Source organism: Chanos chanos, chromosome 14, assembly GCF_902362185.1.
Source record: "Chanos chanos chromosome 14, fChaCha1.1, whole genome shotgun sequence".
NCBI lineage: Eukaryota > Metazoa > Chordata > Actinopteri > Gonorynchiformes > Chanidae > Chanos > Chanos chanos.
Window position 1 is genome coordinate 13112623 of NC_044508.1, and position 16214 is coordinate 13128836.

General features: G+C 41.9%; 1 protein-coding gene across 2 annotated transcripts; it reads left to right on the top strand.

Moving 5' to 3' along the window:
• Nucleotides 1–1362: 1362 nt before the first annotated feature.
• sap130a (Sin3A-associated protein a) lies at nt 1363–11137 on the top strand. 2 transcript variants are annotated; one of them, XM_030791693.1, is made up of 21 exons: nt 1363–1390; nt 2199–2332; nt 2427–2686; nt 2781–2945; nt 3397–3523; nt 3872–3996; nt 4445–4569; nt 4852–4999; nt 5201–5291; nt 5539–5643; nt 6116–6257; nt 6475–6593; nt 6939–7211; nt 7339–7516; nt 7853–7951; nt 8244–8605; nt 8928–9182; nt 9292–9417; nt 9757–9860; nt 10216–10329; nt 10764–11137. In XM_030791693.1, exons 2-21 carry the CDS (start codon nt 2218–2220, stop codon nt 10920–10922), a joined length of 3192 nt encoding a protein of 1063 aa, XP_030647553.1. In that variant the 5' UTR covers nt 1363–1390; nt 2199–2217; the 3' UTR covers nt 10923–11137. The 2 variants fall into 2 exon arrangements, with proteins under 2 accessions (XP_030647553.1, XP_030647554.1); XM_030791694.1 differs by having other exon boundaries at nt 8931–9182.
• Nucleotides 11138–16214: the final 5077 nt, after the last annotated feature.

Here is a 16214-nt window from a genome sequence, read left to right on the forward strand (position 1 = left end):
TGTTTAGAACAGCCAAAAAAATGTCACCATTCAGGCTAAATGTGAGTAGTAGTGCTCTGTATGATATACAAAAACTGTTTTGCCCCTGGCTTGTTAAAATGAAGTGAAATCTCTCAAGTTACATCAAGTCTCATCATACCATCCAATCATCTCTGAGAAGCAGACAAGTTTCTAAAATGAACTCAATTGAATGTGAGGTACAGTTGTAGGAGAGAATGTCTAAATATTGGTAGAGCCCCCTAGAATGAAATTTGGATGAGTGCCAGGCAGGAAACAAGATCCATTTGTTTTCCTGATCCCAGTTTCCACAGACAATCACACAGAGAGGTATTTTTGGAAACACAACCTTGCAGCAACATTCTTTCAGAGAATGAAACACCTATGCCTCTAATTCAATAAGACATCATCTTATAATAGACATCCAAACACAATGGTGTACATAACTAAGTGGAATAACAGATTCATTGATATGACAAAGACATTTTTTTTTAAAAAATTGCTTTTCTAAACACTACTCTAAGTCTTAGCTGTGTATAAGTCTGAAAGTTAGCTGAATTTCCAAGATGGAGAACATCCATTTTAATATTTTGTCAAGTAGAGAACATCCTTTTCAGAATGCAAGTGGTTCTAAAATGCGGTAGTGGGATTTCTGAGTATTGTACATGCACAATGCTGCCTAGGGTATTGAGTTCTGCAGGCCTTTGTTCAGCATTCCAGTGACAAAAAGGCATGGAATGCAGAACAGTGTCAAGAAAAAAAAGAGTGTTCAAAAGATGAGTGATAGATATCACCATGTAAAGCTTGTTGTTCATAACTAAAATTTGTGTCTTTCAGTATGCTTGTGCTAGTTTTTGTGATACATGAACTCTGCAGACAGTTTCAGTTCCCCCACGTTTTAAATGAACTCCTCTCAGACGCGCATGGCTTTAGCTAAATTGTACCATCTAGTGGTATAATGTGGGGCTTACAAGTGTTTCAAGTTACTACTAGATACACAGCAAACCGTGCTACCTTAAATTAATTTGTGAAATTCAAATTTATGTTCATATACATAAATATATTTTTAAAAACGCGGAAAAATCTCCCTCTTTAAAAAAAAAAACAGTTTATTACAGCGAGGCCACATTCCACCATATTTGTCCTATGTTGACTGTATCACGAGGCGAAGATAGTTAATGAACTAAATTTTCAAATTTCTGCCTATCGTATAAGACATAACACGATAAAATGTGTCAGTCTCCATTTAGTTTCGTCTATATTTGATAAAATTCAAGGACTTACCCGTCCTCAATTTAGGGACTTTTACTGTGACATTTATGAAGACTCAGACCGGAAGTGTCCTAAAGTGTGTTTGACACAGCTATGGAAAGGGACTAGGTGCGGAATCACGGTTGGTACTATGCATTGATTTTGTCCACTCTGTTCATGCTCATATATTTAGGATCTCACTTAAATAACCACAGCACCTCTCTTTTTATAGTGTGCTTGACCCCACCGAAATTCTCAAACAGTTCCAATTTTGCAACAGGCAAATATGTGGTGGCTATTGTTAGCTAGCACGATTAGCTAACCAGCTAGCTGAAAAATACAGTAACTTAATCTTTGTTGACAATAGGTGTATGCTACATATGCTACTGCCTCCGAGATACGCATTCTTGGAGACATCAGAGAAATTACTTGTACTTAGCCCTCTAACTTACATTACGCTGGCAACCAGTGCGTGTTGCTTTATAGACAGACAGCTGTTTGCTAATAGCTGGTAGCTAACTTACCAGACGACATCAACTTCAGCTAGCAAATAACCATACAATTCTTCTTTAATTTGACCCTGTACTTGTGGGGTTTTACATGCGTTGAAATGTATCCCATTTCTGCTGAGACATTAACTACGTCAAGCAATGCAAACTTAGTTACAGGTAGTTCAACTCCTTAGCAATGAAGCAACATTAATTAGCTAGTTAGCTGCAAAATGTTAGATTCGTTCAAATGAATATGGTCCTCCCCTCGGCGCAAAGCTTCAAAACTTCGCGATACTTATTTTAAATATTCAAGAGTGCAATTTTATCACGATATGTTTAGCTGAGAGGTTTTTTTTTTTACTTCAGAGGTAGGACCACATCTGTTGTTTGAAGCCTTTATAGACTCCCAAAACTATACGTGAACAAGCGCGTGCAATAAGTATCATTTTCTCCTTAAAGGTTATTGTATTACAGGAAGATGAGTTCTCAGCAGTTTCCGAGGGCAACGCTTCCTCCTACGGGAGTTGGACAAGGTCAGGCAAGCAGCATTACTGCTAATTTGATGTCTGGGAACCAGCCCGGGAGCCTACCAGGTAGCTAAGTGCTACACTAAATGCCGAAATTTCAGTTTACGTGCAACGCTTATATTCAGACAGTTAATAATATCTCTGTGTTCTTCTATATTAGTTGGTGAAGAGAGTAGCCGAGAGGCTGACCATCCTCAGGACCCCCCCTCGGGCAGTAGTGGTGGGGGGACCCTGCCATTTCGTGAAGATAAACAGGAGACAGTGGTGGTTCGACCGTACCCACAGGTCCAGACCATTGGCCAATCTCCTGCTTTACCTCAGCACATACCAATCCAGCCCAGCCCCCCTGTTACAGTGGCTGCCTCGTCTGTCCACCTGCCACAAGGTCAACCAGCCACCTTCAGTGAAAGCTCTGTCAAGGTGTGGCCTCTCTCTAAAATAGAATGAACGAGCACAACTAATGCCATGCACTGAATATGTCGTCTTCATTGGTTGTTTATGGTGTAATTTTCAGGCTGCACTGAAAACACCCATGCCCAGTCGCCTCATTGCTCCGGCGCCTGCAGTGAGTCAGGGGCATATCCCTGTGTCACCCAAGGTGCCCGGGCACATCACAGTTACTCTTGAGAGCAGTATGGCACCAGCCTCCATTCCAGTGGCCACCATCAGCGGTCAGCAGGTGAGGCACTCTCACACTTTGTGGTTTCATTTGATGGAGGAACGTGGATGTATATTCTTTTGTTACATTGATTGTGGACATTAAGACATGTAAAACAGTGTTATGTGTGCGTTGTATTTATTTATGCACTTTAAGATTGTTTCACTCAGGACTGTTCATCCACTACACATTCTTATACTCCTATACTCTTATATCTATCTTATATTTTTATATTTCTACATTTCTGTACATTTCTATTTATTGCACATGTACACATATATTCCCTTATATATCTCCTTATACTACCCCTATATTTACCTTTTACTGTTCTTTCATTATTATTATTTACCTGCTACACTTTGCAAGTTGAGCTGGCCCCGAGCCCAAGAATTTCATTGCTGATAACGATGTCCGCATTGTTATCTAGTAAATGACAATAAAACTTGAAACTTTATTTATTTCTTTTTTTAAGGGACATTCAAGTAATCTTCACCACCTAATGGCGACCAATGTCCAGATCATCAGAGGCAGTGCTCCTGCTCTGCAGCTCAGCTCCCCTGCTCCTCCCCCACATACGTTCCCTACGCACTTACCCAGAGGTCAGAGCTCTCTTCTCTCTGCTGATAAACCCGATTTCCTCCGCCCGTTTGAGTAGCTTTCAAGTTAAAGCGGCTGTTTTGGATCATCTAGCGTTTACAGTGGAAGGTGTCATCTTACAGCGCTGTTTTTTGTTTTTTGGTTGTTTTTTTTTATGGCAAAGTTTGAGTTTCTGAATGTGTGATATTTTACTGGTTAGCATTCAGATTTATCTCAGCACTGCAACTCAATATCTTATCATTTTCATCTTTTGTAGCTGTTGCTTGTGGGGTCTTAGTGAGCCGTAAGGGGTAGCAGTGGAGACTGTTTAATCTGGTTGAGTGATGAATACATGGGTTTGTGTGTTGTAGGAGCGGCTGCGGCAGCAGTTATGTCCAGCACTAAGGGACCTGCAGTTCTCAGACCAGCATCAGGAGCAAGTGCAGGCCCAGGTCAACCAGCTACTGTACAGCACATCATACACCAACCTATACAGGTGCCTGAACTCCCAGTCATGCACACTCACACACTCAGTTAGAACATGTGCACTCCGCATAACGAATGCAGTGCCGGTCTTGCAGTGTGAAATGAAAAGAAAAAGAAAACTCTAGGGCTTAACTTATGATTATGTCTTTAATAATCAAAAGCAAAAAAAAAAAAAAACTCATTACTTTTTTCCCCTATGTTGGGAATATGTATTCCCTGAGATTTGGCATCATATTTGGGAAAAAAAAAAACAAGTAAACAATCAAACAAAAAACTTTCAAGAGGTGAGGTAAAAAAAAAAAAAAAATCCACAGTTCACCATACACGTTCCATGAATCGAACAGAGGAATACCGAATGGTACAAAACCATTACACCCCTACCCTACACACTATGAAACAGAGACACTGATGGATATGTATCTGCTATGGAGTCTTTATGGGCTTTCTTACATTCTCAGTCTCGTCCTGCGGTCACAACCTCCACGGCAGTTTTGCCCACTGTGGTGGCCCCAATTTCAGCTGCTCGTACCCAGTCCCCTGTCATCAGTCCCCCAGTCACACACGCTACAGACATGGTGCATGGGTAAGGAGGATAATACATCTCTCAGCAATGTGTTGCTTTATTAGTCTTTCACAATGTGTTATTTGATTGATTTATTTATTTATTTGGTTTCTGAATTTTACAGAACAGATATGAGCATTTTAGAGGACAAAATGATCATCGTCATATATTCATTACATTGATTATTTATCGAACGATCACAAAGAGTACGTTACAAAAGAAATTGGAGATGAAAATAAATATTTAATGTCTCTCCACTCGCTAAAGGTTTTCTTGTGTCTTTTTTTTTGTTGTTTTTCACAGACGCCCTGGGCTGACCATCCACCCCCCGCCAGCTACCATCAGTATTCAGAGACCTCCCACACCACGGGATGCAGCAACACGCATCACCCTGCCCTCTCATCCTGCTATTGGTGCTCAGAAAGCCCCGCCCCCACACACCATGACACAGGTTCCTCTTGAAGTTCTACTGATTAAAAATGACCTATGATTTAGTTAACATAAATGCAGTTTAATGTCACGATTCTTGACGCCCGGCATTTATTAAAGGTGACATGGTCCGAGGGGATTGGCCATGTGGTGTTCATCCATTTAAATTATGTTCACACAAAATGTTTAAATTCCTAAAAGATTTTTAAAATCTTGCCAACAGAAGCCCATTTTTAGCACTGTGACTCCTGTTGCTGCGGCAACAGTGGCTCCCATCCTTGCCACCAACACTGTTCCATCAACCACCACTACAGGTATGGGGCTTCACTTTTGATCTCTGAATCCTCTGTTGAGATCTTATGTGTTTGTAACAACAGAAAAGTTATCCAAATTTCATTAAATTAGCGTTGGTATCACAACAAAACCCAAATAATTTTTGTGCTCTCACCTCTCAGTGCGGTTGAGGAGCCTTACAGCAATATGTGACTGTGAATATTTACATGCTATTTTGGTTGTTTCATGTTCTCTAAAGTGATTTCACCTCTCTCTGGTGTTTGATAGGCTCGGTGGCTCACACTCAGATGACTAGCAGCACCATCGTCACCATGACGATGGCCTCTCACTCTTCTCACGCCACAGCTGTGACAACTTCAACCATTCCAGTCGGTAAGGACAGATTACCTCGTCCTCATCGAATACCACACAGGATTTGTGTGGACAGTTTGAGTGTCGTAGTCTGTGGAGGTGGTATGACGTGTTGTTTTGTTGGTTGAGCTCCATCTCTGGGTTAGCTAATTCTTGGCACTGCATTTCTCAGTTGTAGTGCAGCAACACCAACAATACAACTGAGTGTTATGCAAATTACTTGTATTATTGCCTGGCAGAAATAGGAATATTTCAAATCTTTAAATATTTTAAATATTTAAAAAAGCCTCAGCTCTGAGGTTGTGATTATAAAAAATATAAAAATACAGAACTGTGCTATCTTTGGATTGGAGCTGACAGACACTATGACTGGTATTATAATTGATTTGTTAGGGTTTTAATCTACTTGCTAATTGTAATGGGCCATGTCTGTGCTTTTGGCAGTTCCATGTTTCATTCTTTTAATTATTATTTTTTTCAATGTCACTCCTAGCTAAAGTGGTCCCTCAGCCAATAGCCCATACCTCCCCTCGCATTCAACCCGAATATCCGGGTGAGAGGACCAACCTGATCCCCATCTCTGCCCACCGCTCTTCCCCTAACCCCGCCACCATGGAGACCCGCAGCGACAACAGGCAAGCTCCAACTCCTCACCTTTCACCTATAGTAGTAAACTGGTATTAAATCAGGCACAGTGCTCAGTTTTGGTGTCGTATGACCAGAGACTTTTGACGAATAGCTCAAATCAGACTCTTATTTTGGAAGTCCACCCCAATGATGTTTACTGCTTTGAGAGACTGAGGTCAGAAGGTGTATCTTTAAGCTTCATTTCATCTCTCTCCCCTCCACCAGGCCACCTGTACCAGTGCAGTTCCAGTACTTTCTGCCCACCTACCCCTCGGCTCCTTACCCACTTACACACACCTACACGCCAATCACCAGCTCTGTCTCCACCATCCGTCAGTACCCAGGTAAAGGCCAGCACCAACACCACAGAGCACGCTGTAATTGTACAGGTTGATTTTGAACAGTTTGTGACAGAAAACAGTTATGCATGTTCTTTAGTGTAACTCAATTGATTATACTTAACAGCACAGACCTGTTTAACCTGTTACAGTAGCGACCGCTTCAAAACAAGGTTTAGCACAGTAAAAAAAAAACGTGGGTTTGTTTTGCAGTTTTAAAATGTAAGCTGGTTTTGGAGAAATTGAATGTCAAGTACACAGTTTCTTACTGTGCTTTGTGTCCTGTACGTAGGATAATCTCTTGTCCTCTCTTCCTCTTTCCTCTCTCACATCCTCTTTTCCCCTCACCAGTGACGGCTCAGGCTCCTAGCTCGGCTCTGCCTGCGCAAGCGGGCGTTGGTGTAGCAACCACAGTGCACCTTAACCCCATGCAGCTGATGGCAGTAGATCGCATTGGGCTGCAGTCGACTCAGAACATCCAACCAGCTTCCATGACTGCCCAGGGCATTCAGCCAGCACCAATCGGAGTGCAGGGCTTGCACGCTGCTGCACCAATCGGCACGCAGGGCATTCAGCAAGCACCAGTTGCAACCCAGCAACCGCAGTCTGAAGCTAAACCTTCAGGTAATTTTTGAAGCTTTGATTAACATACTACGTTGTGTTTTAATCCATGCTGCGCTGTAGATTGGAACAAGCAAGAGTTGGACGTAGGGGCACTGTTCCAGTTTAATTACATTGGGCTTCTTTTTAGGGGTGGTCCTTGCTGACAGCTCTACATTTGTGACCAATCCCATTGGAAGCACGTTCAGCTCCACCCAACCTGTTACCACAGTAGTCCAGACACACCCCCAGGGAGCAGGCACAGGTGCTCCCACCCTGGTTTCCTCCCCTCGACCCAGCATCCTCCGCAAGAAACCTGTCAATGAAGGGTGAGTGTGCCGCCCCCCAGAGCACCCAGACACAGTGTGTTACTGGGGTATGGTTCAGAAGAGGAGCCTAGTGAAGTAGACCAAGGGACTTATTCAGTCAAACTGCCATTAAACCATCGTAGTGACAAAAACATAGCATTGTGTTACTCTTGTGTAAAACAGCGCTAACACCCTTTTCCCATCGTAAGACGGTATTTATCAATAATAAAAGGCGGCAATTTTGACTTCTCGCTTGGGCATATGCCGTTTCTGTTGTCGTCCTTGACTGACACGCCGGCGCTGTAGCGGGTTCTGTGAGTTTCGGACCTGAGTGTGGGTTTTGGGCTGTATTTCTAGGGCTGTTCGTAAAAGCCTGATTCCAGCGCAGACGAACGAGCCAAACTCTGGCCGAGCGGATAGTGCTGTAAGGGTGTCGGGATCCCCACGACCAGCGGGGTAAGCCCTGGCTAACGGTCATCTCTCTGGGACTTGCACTGCACTTTTGAGTGATTCATGCTCTTCAGGATGTGAATGCTCTGTGTGTGTGTGTGTTTTTTTTCCCCCCACATTCTTCTGTTTGATTGATTGGGTTTTATGCATGTTGTCTGTCTGACTTGTCCTTCTTGTGTCATGATTTGGTTTGCAGTTGTTTTGAAAACAATCCGGCCATGATATGTGATTTGTTGTCACCAGTGAATTGATCCAGTCGCGTTCGTGATCTCTGACCTTAATTCCTATTCGTTGTTAGGGTGAAGCCTAAGTCGGACGTCCACGTAGCCGTGGCACCCCCGGTCATGGCGGCGGTGGAAGCGTTATCTACTCATGGCACAGAACAACAGCCACAACCTACACCTGCCCAGCACCTATCACAAGCCATTCCTACTCTTCTGGCTCCGCCTGCTCCTCCACCCCCTTCCCAACCTACCGCTGTCCTATCAGCCCTCCCAGCAGCCATGGCTGTGACTCCGCCCGTCCCTGCCTCCATGGCCAATACCGTTGCCTCCCCCACCCAGCCAGCAGCCAGCAGCACGGCAGCTTGTGCTCTTAGCTCCACCTGCCCAGAGGTGAAGGTCAAACAGGAGGCGGAACCTATGGACACATCACAACCAGGTAGAAAGTCCAATCTTTTTTTTTTTAGTTCTTTCATGGCACCTTCTCTGTGCTGGCATTTACTGTTTTGGTCACAAGACATCACACTTCTACACAAATCTACACAGATAATGAGTTTATGGACTTCAGTATCATAGCAGTGAATCGTAGCGGTTAATCTACTTCATTTCCACCATTCTTGGTTGCTAAATATTGGGACTGCTCTGACTTGCGTACACATGAAGGAGCCGTGAAGGGTTTTTTTTTTTTTTTTTAGAAAGCCCTTTCTGAAACACCTTTAACAAATGTTCGTTTCTAAACCCTGCCCCTCGTCCTCTCACAGCAGCCTCGGCTCCGTCGTCATCTGTACCAGCTCCAGCCCTCTCCTCCCAGCCCTCCACCCTCGCTGTGGCCCCTGCCGCTGGAGACCTGCTGCCCGGTGCCTCCCCCAGGAAGAAGCCTCGTAAACAGCAACACGTCATATCCACGGAGGAGAATGAAATGGTGGAGACCAACAGCACGGACGAGGAAAGGGCGGGAGGTCGTACGCCCAGCGGACGGGCGGAGAGACACGAGTCCCCGCCGAGAGAGTATGTGGGTAAGTGTGGCCAAATGCGGTTTCGTTGGTTTGACATGGATGTTTGGGTAAGCTCTTTTTACTGGTGCTGAAAGATTGTAATGTATGTTTTTGGGTCAATGCTTTCCAGATGAAGAGGGGGTTCGTTATGTGCCCGTCAAACCTCGTCCACCAATCACGTTGCTCCGGCACTACCGTAACCCCTGGAAGGCTGCTTATCACCACTTCCAGAGGTACTCCGACATCAGGGTCAAAGGTCAGTATCCACGAAGTATCTTTTCGTCCTTGAATTGAGACATTTGTGTTCTGAAGGGTGTAACTTTTGTTTAAACTCTTCAGTGCTGTGGCTCACTGTTTGCCAACTCCAGTTCTCAGGACCTGCTTCACAGCCATTTTTATTTTAAGCCAAACACTAAATCACTTACTGAATCAAAGGTGTTGATATTACACAGTATTGCACAATATAACTGTCAAGTGAGTCAGTGAGACTGGAAATATGGTGCGTCACTGTAAGGGATAAGAACAGTCTTGTTCTGGTGCAGAATGTGATGGCTCTGTGGTATGAAAGCGAACGGACTTGCTTTGTCGTTTTCAGAGGAGAAGAAGGGTACTCTACAGGATGTGGCCAATCAGAGAGGAGTCGCTTGTCGAGCACAGGGCTGGAAGGTTCATCTGTGTGCTGCCCAGCTGCTCCAGCTGGTGAGTCCAGCTTTTGACTGACGGACACCCTTCGCCTGTCCAAGGCTTTCCTGCTGTGTCCTCCTGTGTTTGTTCAGTTTGAGTCAACAATGGAATGGTGTACCCACCATGCAGTTATCGTCTCTGTAAATTGTTAATATTAATGTAATGGGTTTTAAAGTCTCGTAAATAGTTAATAATTAAATCAGAATAACAGATATTACCATTTAATCCTTTTATGGTGATGTATGGATAGAACAGAAGAAAGGTGCCGATTTTGGTTTGTTGATTATGCAAGATTTTGTTGAGTCTCATTAGAAATTGTCTGTTTTGATGATGGTGATTGACCCTTAACCCTAACCATGTCTGACACTAGACCAGTTTGGAGCATGATGTGTACAGCCGTCTAACAACACTGCAGGAGGGTCTGATCCCAAAGAAAAGAGCCGGGGTGGACGATGACCTGCATCGCATCAATGAACTCATACAGGTCTGTACAAACCACCGAGTTACACTCACCGATTCTTAACTGGCAGTGGGACTTCAAGCAAAGTGTCATGTTTCTCGCTTTGGCAAATTGTCAAGACTTTTGCAAACCTTGGAAAATATGGGTATTGGAGCGGGCATGTCAAGCAGTGTTTGGTTCAGATAACAGAGGTTAACCAGTGGTCTTTTGATTTTTATCAAGTGTTTGATTTTTCTTCCTTCTGACGTCGGAGGGGGATGTTGCTCTTCCTATTATCCTTCGGTGTTATGCAATTATAATAAGTCTTTTTTTTTTTTTTTTTTGTAGTTTAAATCAAGACTTTGCATTGACTTACAATTCTTGTAAGTTAATTGACTTCCAAATCTTAAAAAAAACAAACAAACAAAAAAACCCCAAATGTCGAAAGTCTCTCATCTCTCCTTGTGTCACATTTCCAGGGTAACATGCAGCGCTGTAAGCTGGTGATGGACCAGGTGACAGAAGCCAGAGACACCATGATGAAGGTCCTAGACCATAAAGAACGTGTGCTGAAGCTTCTCAACAAGAACGGCACTGTCAAAAAGAGCTCCAAGCTGAAACGCAAAGAACGGGCCTAGATAGGCCTGAAATCTCTCTCTCTCACCCTCTCGCACTCTGTTGCTTTCTCTCTTTCTCTTTCTGTCTTTACTATCTCAAAGCGGTTTGAGACTCTTAAGACGACAAATCAAGGCGAAAAATGGCGAAAGAGGTCATCGTGTGATAAGATCTTCTTTTTTTTTAAGAAGACAGACATCTTTAAAGCTGTTTGTGTTAAACAAGTTGAATAATTCTCTGTTTTTGTCTTGTCCTCAAAGATCTTGTTTACTTTTTTTTTTTTTTTTTAATGTTAAGTTGCCTTAAATTTTGTTCTAGTGATAGTTGTTGGCATAATTGTATTATAGTGACTTTTGAAAGTTGAAAAAGTTACAGATTTTGTTTCTACAGGCACATCTTAGAGGTCTTTTATCGTTGAATAAATCTTCAACTACATTATCCATATGTTCCCAACTCTAGCAATAGTCTTAACAGATATGTTGAAGGCATGTGCCTTTAAGAGACTGTTCAGCTATGAAGTTCAGTTTATTGCCATTTAGGAAAATTATGAACCAGGGGAGCGGAAGATTATTTTGCATGTGATACACACACTCACTGATGAACACAAAGGATTGTGTCTGAGTTTCTCAACCATGTTTCAGTGCCTTCTTACGTCGGATGAACCTAGGAAGGGTGTGTGTGTGTGTGCTTTTCAGTGTGAGTGACTTCTACATCCGGATCGGTAAACGAGTATTCAAAACCTTGTTGACTTCTCGGATTACCTTTACTGGTTCAGCGTTGAATAAAACTTTGTTTTTCGATTAGTTTGTATTGAAGAATTATGTTGACCTCTGTCATACTGCTTTCATCCATACTGTTAAGATCACTTGCTAGAGTCTGAAGCATCATTGAACACTTGAGTTAAGTAAAAGAAGAAAAAAAAAAAAGAAAGAAAAAACTCAAATGTGCTTGAAAGAAACGGATGTTTTTTTGTGTGTTATGAGAATGTGTCATAGATGACACGCGTGATTTGTGTCATAGATTGCTGTGTAAATGCGGCTGCGTCACAGCTCACGGGTCTGTCATTGTGTTCTGTGAGGCAGTCAGTGTCTGTACTCAGTTACAAGTCACACATTTTACAGACTGAAAGTGAATGTTGTGGTGAACTGAGTTTGGAAAAAAAAATTCAGCTCTTTTGTACATTTTTTTGTCTGTACATTATTAAGTGTTATTGTGGTAAAAAAAAAAAAAGAACTATACATGCTTACAGACTCTTTTATTGTGTTCATTCCTAAAGGTCTGCTGTACTTTGGGCCTCTTTTCTTATATAATATACACTTGTTAATTTATACCAGTTTCTCCAAGTCCATTTCTTGTTAGAGTGTTCCAGAAGGGCCAGCATTCATACCTTTTATGAGAGGTAATTAGCATATTCAGCCCTTATCAAGTCAGGCCATATCAAGGCCTTCTCCTTATCAAGTCCTTATGATACAAATATTCCGTAGACACAGGAATAACATTAAAACATAGTCCTGAGAGAAAGTGACGCATGGAAATGTAATTCAGTTTATGGTAACCCTTGGTGGTTTTAACATTGTTGAGGTTAGGCAAGTGCATAGGCCAGATCAGTGGGTTGAAGAGCGCTGATTGTGATAGAGACAAGAGAGGATGTGTGTTGGAGGAAAATCTGAATATTTGGGGAGAAACATTGGGTGCAGTCATGGACAGAGAGCTGAGGGAAGAGTAGGTAATAAGAGCAGGAAATGTCAGTATTACTATGAGATAACAGGTACATAGAGGGTCCAGAGGTCAGAGAACCTGGCTCGTTGCTGGTCGACATCCACGGCTGTGTGCCCTTGGGCAAGGCACCTAACCCTAATGCCCCCCCCCCCCCATTAAGATAGGACTGGTGTGTATGTGCGGGTATGTTTGAGTATAGGGGAAAAATTTGATGTGAATTGGTTTGTTTGAGTGGACACATCAAACTCGGGGAAAGTCGTTTTACAGCTGCAATTCCGTTTGCGTTATTGCCTGCTTGACATTGATCCTTTTAATCTCTGCCTCCACCCATCTTTATTGGATTTTTCCTAAATCATATTTTAGGATATTGTTTCACTGAAACCTATTGCTGGGGTGAAGATATGATGATAAAGGGGTGATGTGTATTGGGACTACACGTCTGAATATATTGTTCATTAGTTTTCTGACAGCTAAAAGCTCTCACAGTGCTTTCATCGCTGACAGTTCTCGATGAGCGACGCAGTTATGGCAGCACTATAAAATGTTTTCAGTTTCAGTGAAACTTTGCCCATTAATGCAAGCCAATAAAATCTCCACCGCACCTAATACCAAGTAGTCCCTAGTATACAACAGTAGCTGACGGATGACGTGCACCCTGAGAGATCTGCTGTCATGAACGATCACTACGACAGGGTAAGTAAAGACTTAACAACGTAATTTGCAAACTAAAATGCCAGGTTGCCTACATATGTTGTTTTTCTCTTTTCTTTCCTTTTCCTCTGCAACTTTCTTTGTAATAAGTCAGTCTGAATTTTTGTAAGGACAGAGAATACTTCTGAAATATGTTTGTAGTCACAGGTGTTTGGTTGCTTGTGAACAGCTGTATTCCAGATCTCTCAAACCCAGCCAAATGCAACCTTCAAATGAAGTTAAAATGGGCACTTTTTCCATATAGCCTAATCTGCTCAAACCTTCACGGGGTACTATGCGTATGCTGAGAGAGTTAAAACTTGGAGGGAGGCACGGTGGTGTGGCAGGATCCAGTCAATCATTCACAGGTCGCACAAGTGTAGTGACTATGCTGTCATGCAGGGAAAAAATCAGTACAATACTGTTGTATTATAATCCAGTTCACTCACTCACTCATTTTCAAAGCGGCATATCCTAATTAGGGTCGCAGGAGGTGTGGAGGTGTGAAAACACCCTGGACAGGTCGCCAGTCCATCGCAGGGCCAATTCAATTCAACTCCATTCACTTCAATTTAATTCAAGTTTGTATTGTCTCAAAGCAACTTTACAGAGGTCAGTGGCTAAACCCCAAGTGAGTGAGCCAAAGGGGACAGTGGCAAGAAAAACTCTCACTAAAATAAAGTGAGTAGGAATACTTGTATTCCTTGTATATGTATGTTTATAACAAATTATGCATATTCCAAGCCTTCAAATGCATTGCTTTTTTGGCCATGCAATGTATTGCACTGTACAGTTTGTGGCAGATCTATAAGTACCATCCCATGATTCTGCAGTTCTGTTGTATAATATGGGATAGTTCCCTTTTTATAGCCAAACATTTATAGTGCATCTCTATGGGATATGCTGGTTAGTAACTGAATGAAATGCATAACCTTGTGGCTGTGAAGTGTGTGGTGATACACACCACATCTTAGGTAACCTAGCAACCTTTGATATTTGCTCAGTGGTCTTGTAGTTAAAAACCAGACATTTCTCCTTCAATCAATTCTCATTTTTGTCTCACATTTGTAATGTAGTTTGATGGCTGTTGCCGAGTCATAACTGAATACAATGTCTTGCTATTTGGCTATTTGTTGTGATTTTAATAGGTATATATATCAGATAAACGAGAAATTTTGCATATTTTCTCAGTCCTCTTGCAGTTCACAACCAGACATTTTCCTTTTAGTTTTTTTTTTTTTTTAATATATATCTCAATACTTAATACTCAAATGGCATCACATCTCATGTTACTTTTCACTATTTATTTATTCATTTACATTTTGCTGTGGATCTATTTGACTTTTTAATGATGAAACACAAACTCAAAACATCAAATCGAATGCAATCACACATCTACCCATGAAGTATTACTAACCATGAGGTATAACTTGTTGACTTGTGCAACCCCATGTGAGGCCTGTTCTACCAAAGATATTTACAACTTAATGATCCCATGTGATCACAGGAGGAAGGCTCGATCGCAGGCAGGGTCCTGTGACGCATGGGTCCAAAGGTTGTGCTTGTTGCTAAAGCTGCAGTAATTCAGTGGCAGGAAAATGTCTCTCACTATTCCAAAGATATGAACATACAGAAGAATATGTAAGGATATTCAAAAGACCCATTTTAACCCTTGTACAATAATTTAAGCACTTCTTATATGAGGTGGTTTGTCAGCATTATAGATCACTCCATTAAGTTCTTACAGTCAATTATTTAATTTGTCTAGCCTCTAGGATCCAGCTTTGTATGACGGTGTGAGTCAGCCAGGAGAAAAGTAATTTCATTCATGAACCTTAGGAAAGTGAACTGATGCAAATTGTTGACATTATATCCTTCATTTTAAGATGTGACACTAACAGCATACCTTGCTCATTACTCATTCACCAGCTAGCATAATGTCAATATAGTCTGAACCATAAAATGGCTTCGGTTAATAAACTAGTGTCCTATCAGCACGTCAAAGAGGGACAACATTTAAAGGTGGAATCCCATTGTTACACTATTGAGTCATTTGGCCTTGGCCGGCTGTACTGTAGTTATGGGTGAGGTGGGCAGAGGGTGAAGAGATGCAGGTTTTCTTTCTGAATTGTTCCAGGCTTCTCTGTCTGTTCTGGGTGGCTCCTCTCTGTATTGGGAGCAAAGTCAAAGTATCATAAACCACCGCTGCCTGAAAGGATACGCCCGTTTCCACGCATCCAGTAACTCAGAATGGACTAGATACCAGTGCTGAGGTGATAGTCCTCGGTTAAACACATTAGTGAGAGTCAGATTTTGGTGTTTTTTTAATATTAAAGAACATTCTTGGAAACACAGCATCCACAGGTGAGCTGGTGACTGAGATGTTGTTGTTGGTTTTTTTTGCTATTCAGTTGTCGTTGGATGACAGTCAGTTAAATTTGTGTTTTAGTGTATCAGAGGGGTATGTGTTTATGTTAAGGCTGAACTGAACTGAAATGCAACAGACAGTGGTTGGGAGCACATTCTGACCTTTTCTTTTCCCTTTTTTCTTTTTTTTTTACTTAAAAGAGATAAATTATGAAGTTCTGGAAATAATGATACTTGTTTAGGAACAAACATTTTTAAGCTGTATGGGACTGAGCTCAATATCCCATTAAAATATTTAATTTTGTGATTATGACTGAAAATTGTGTATTTATTTGAAAGAAGGACTGAAAATCTAAGGCTTTATTGTGACCTTTTAATGGGTGATTGGTAAGGGTGACAATGTGGAAGCCATTTTGTCTCAGTAAGGTCTTATCAGGAGAATTTGTGACAGGAAAGAAGTAACCACTCCAAAAGGAGAGCAATTCTTCTGTCAGTACTTAAATATTATATTTCTTCTTGTTCAATGTTTGTACTTTTCA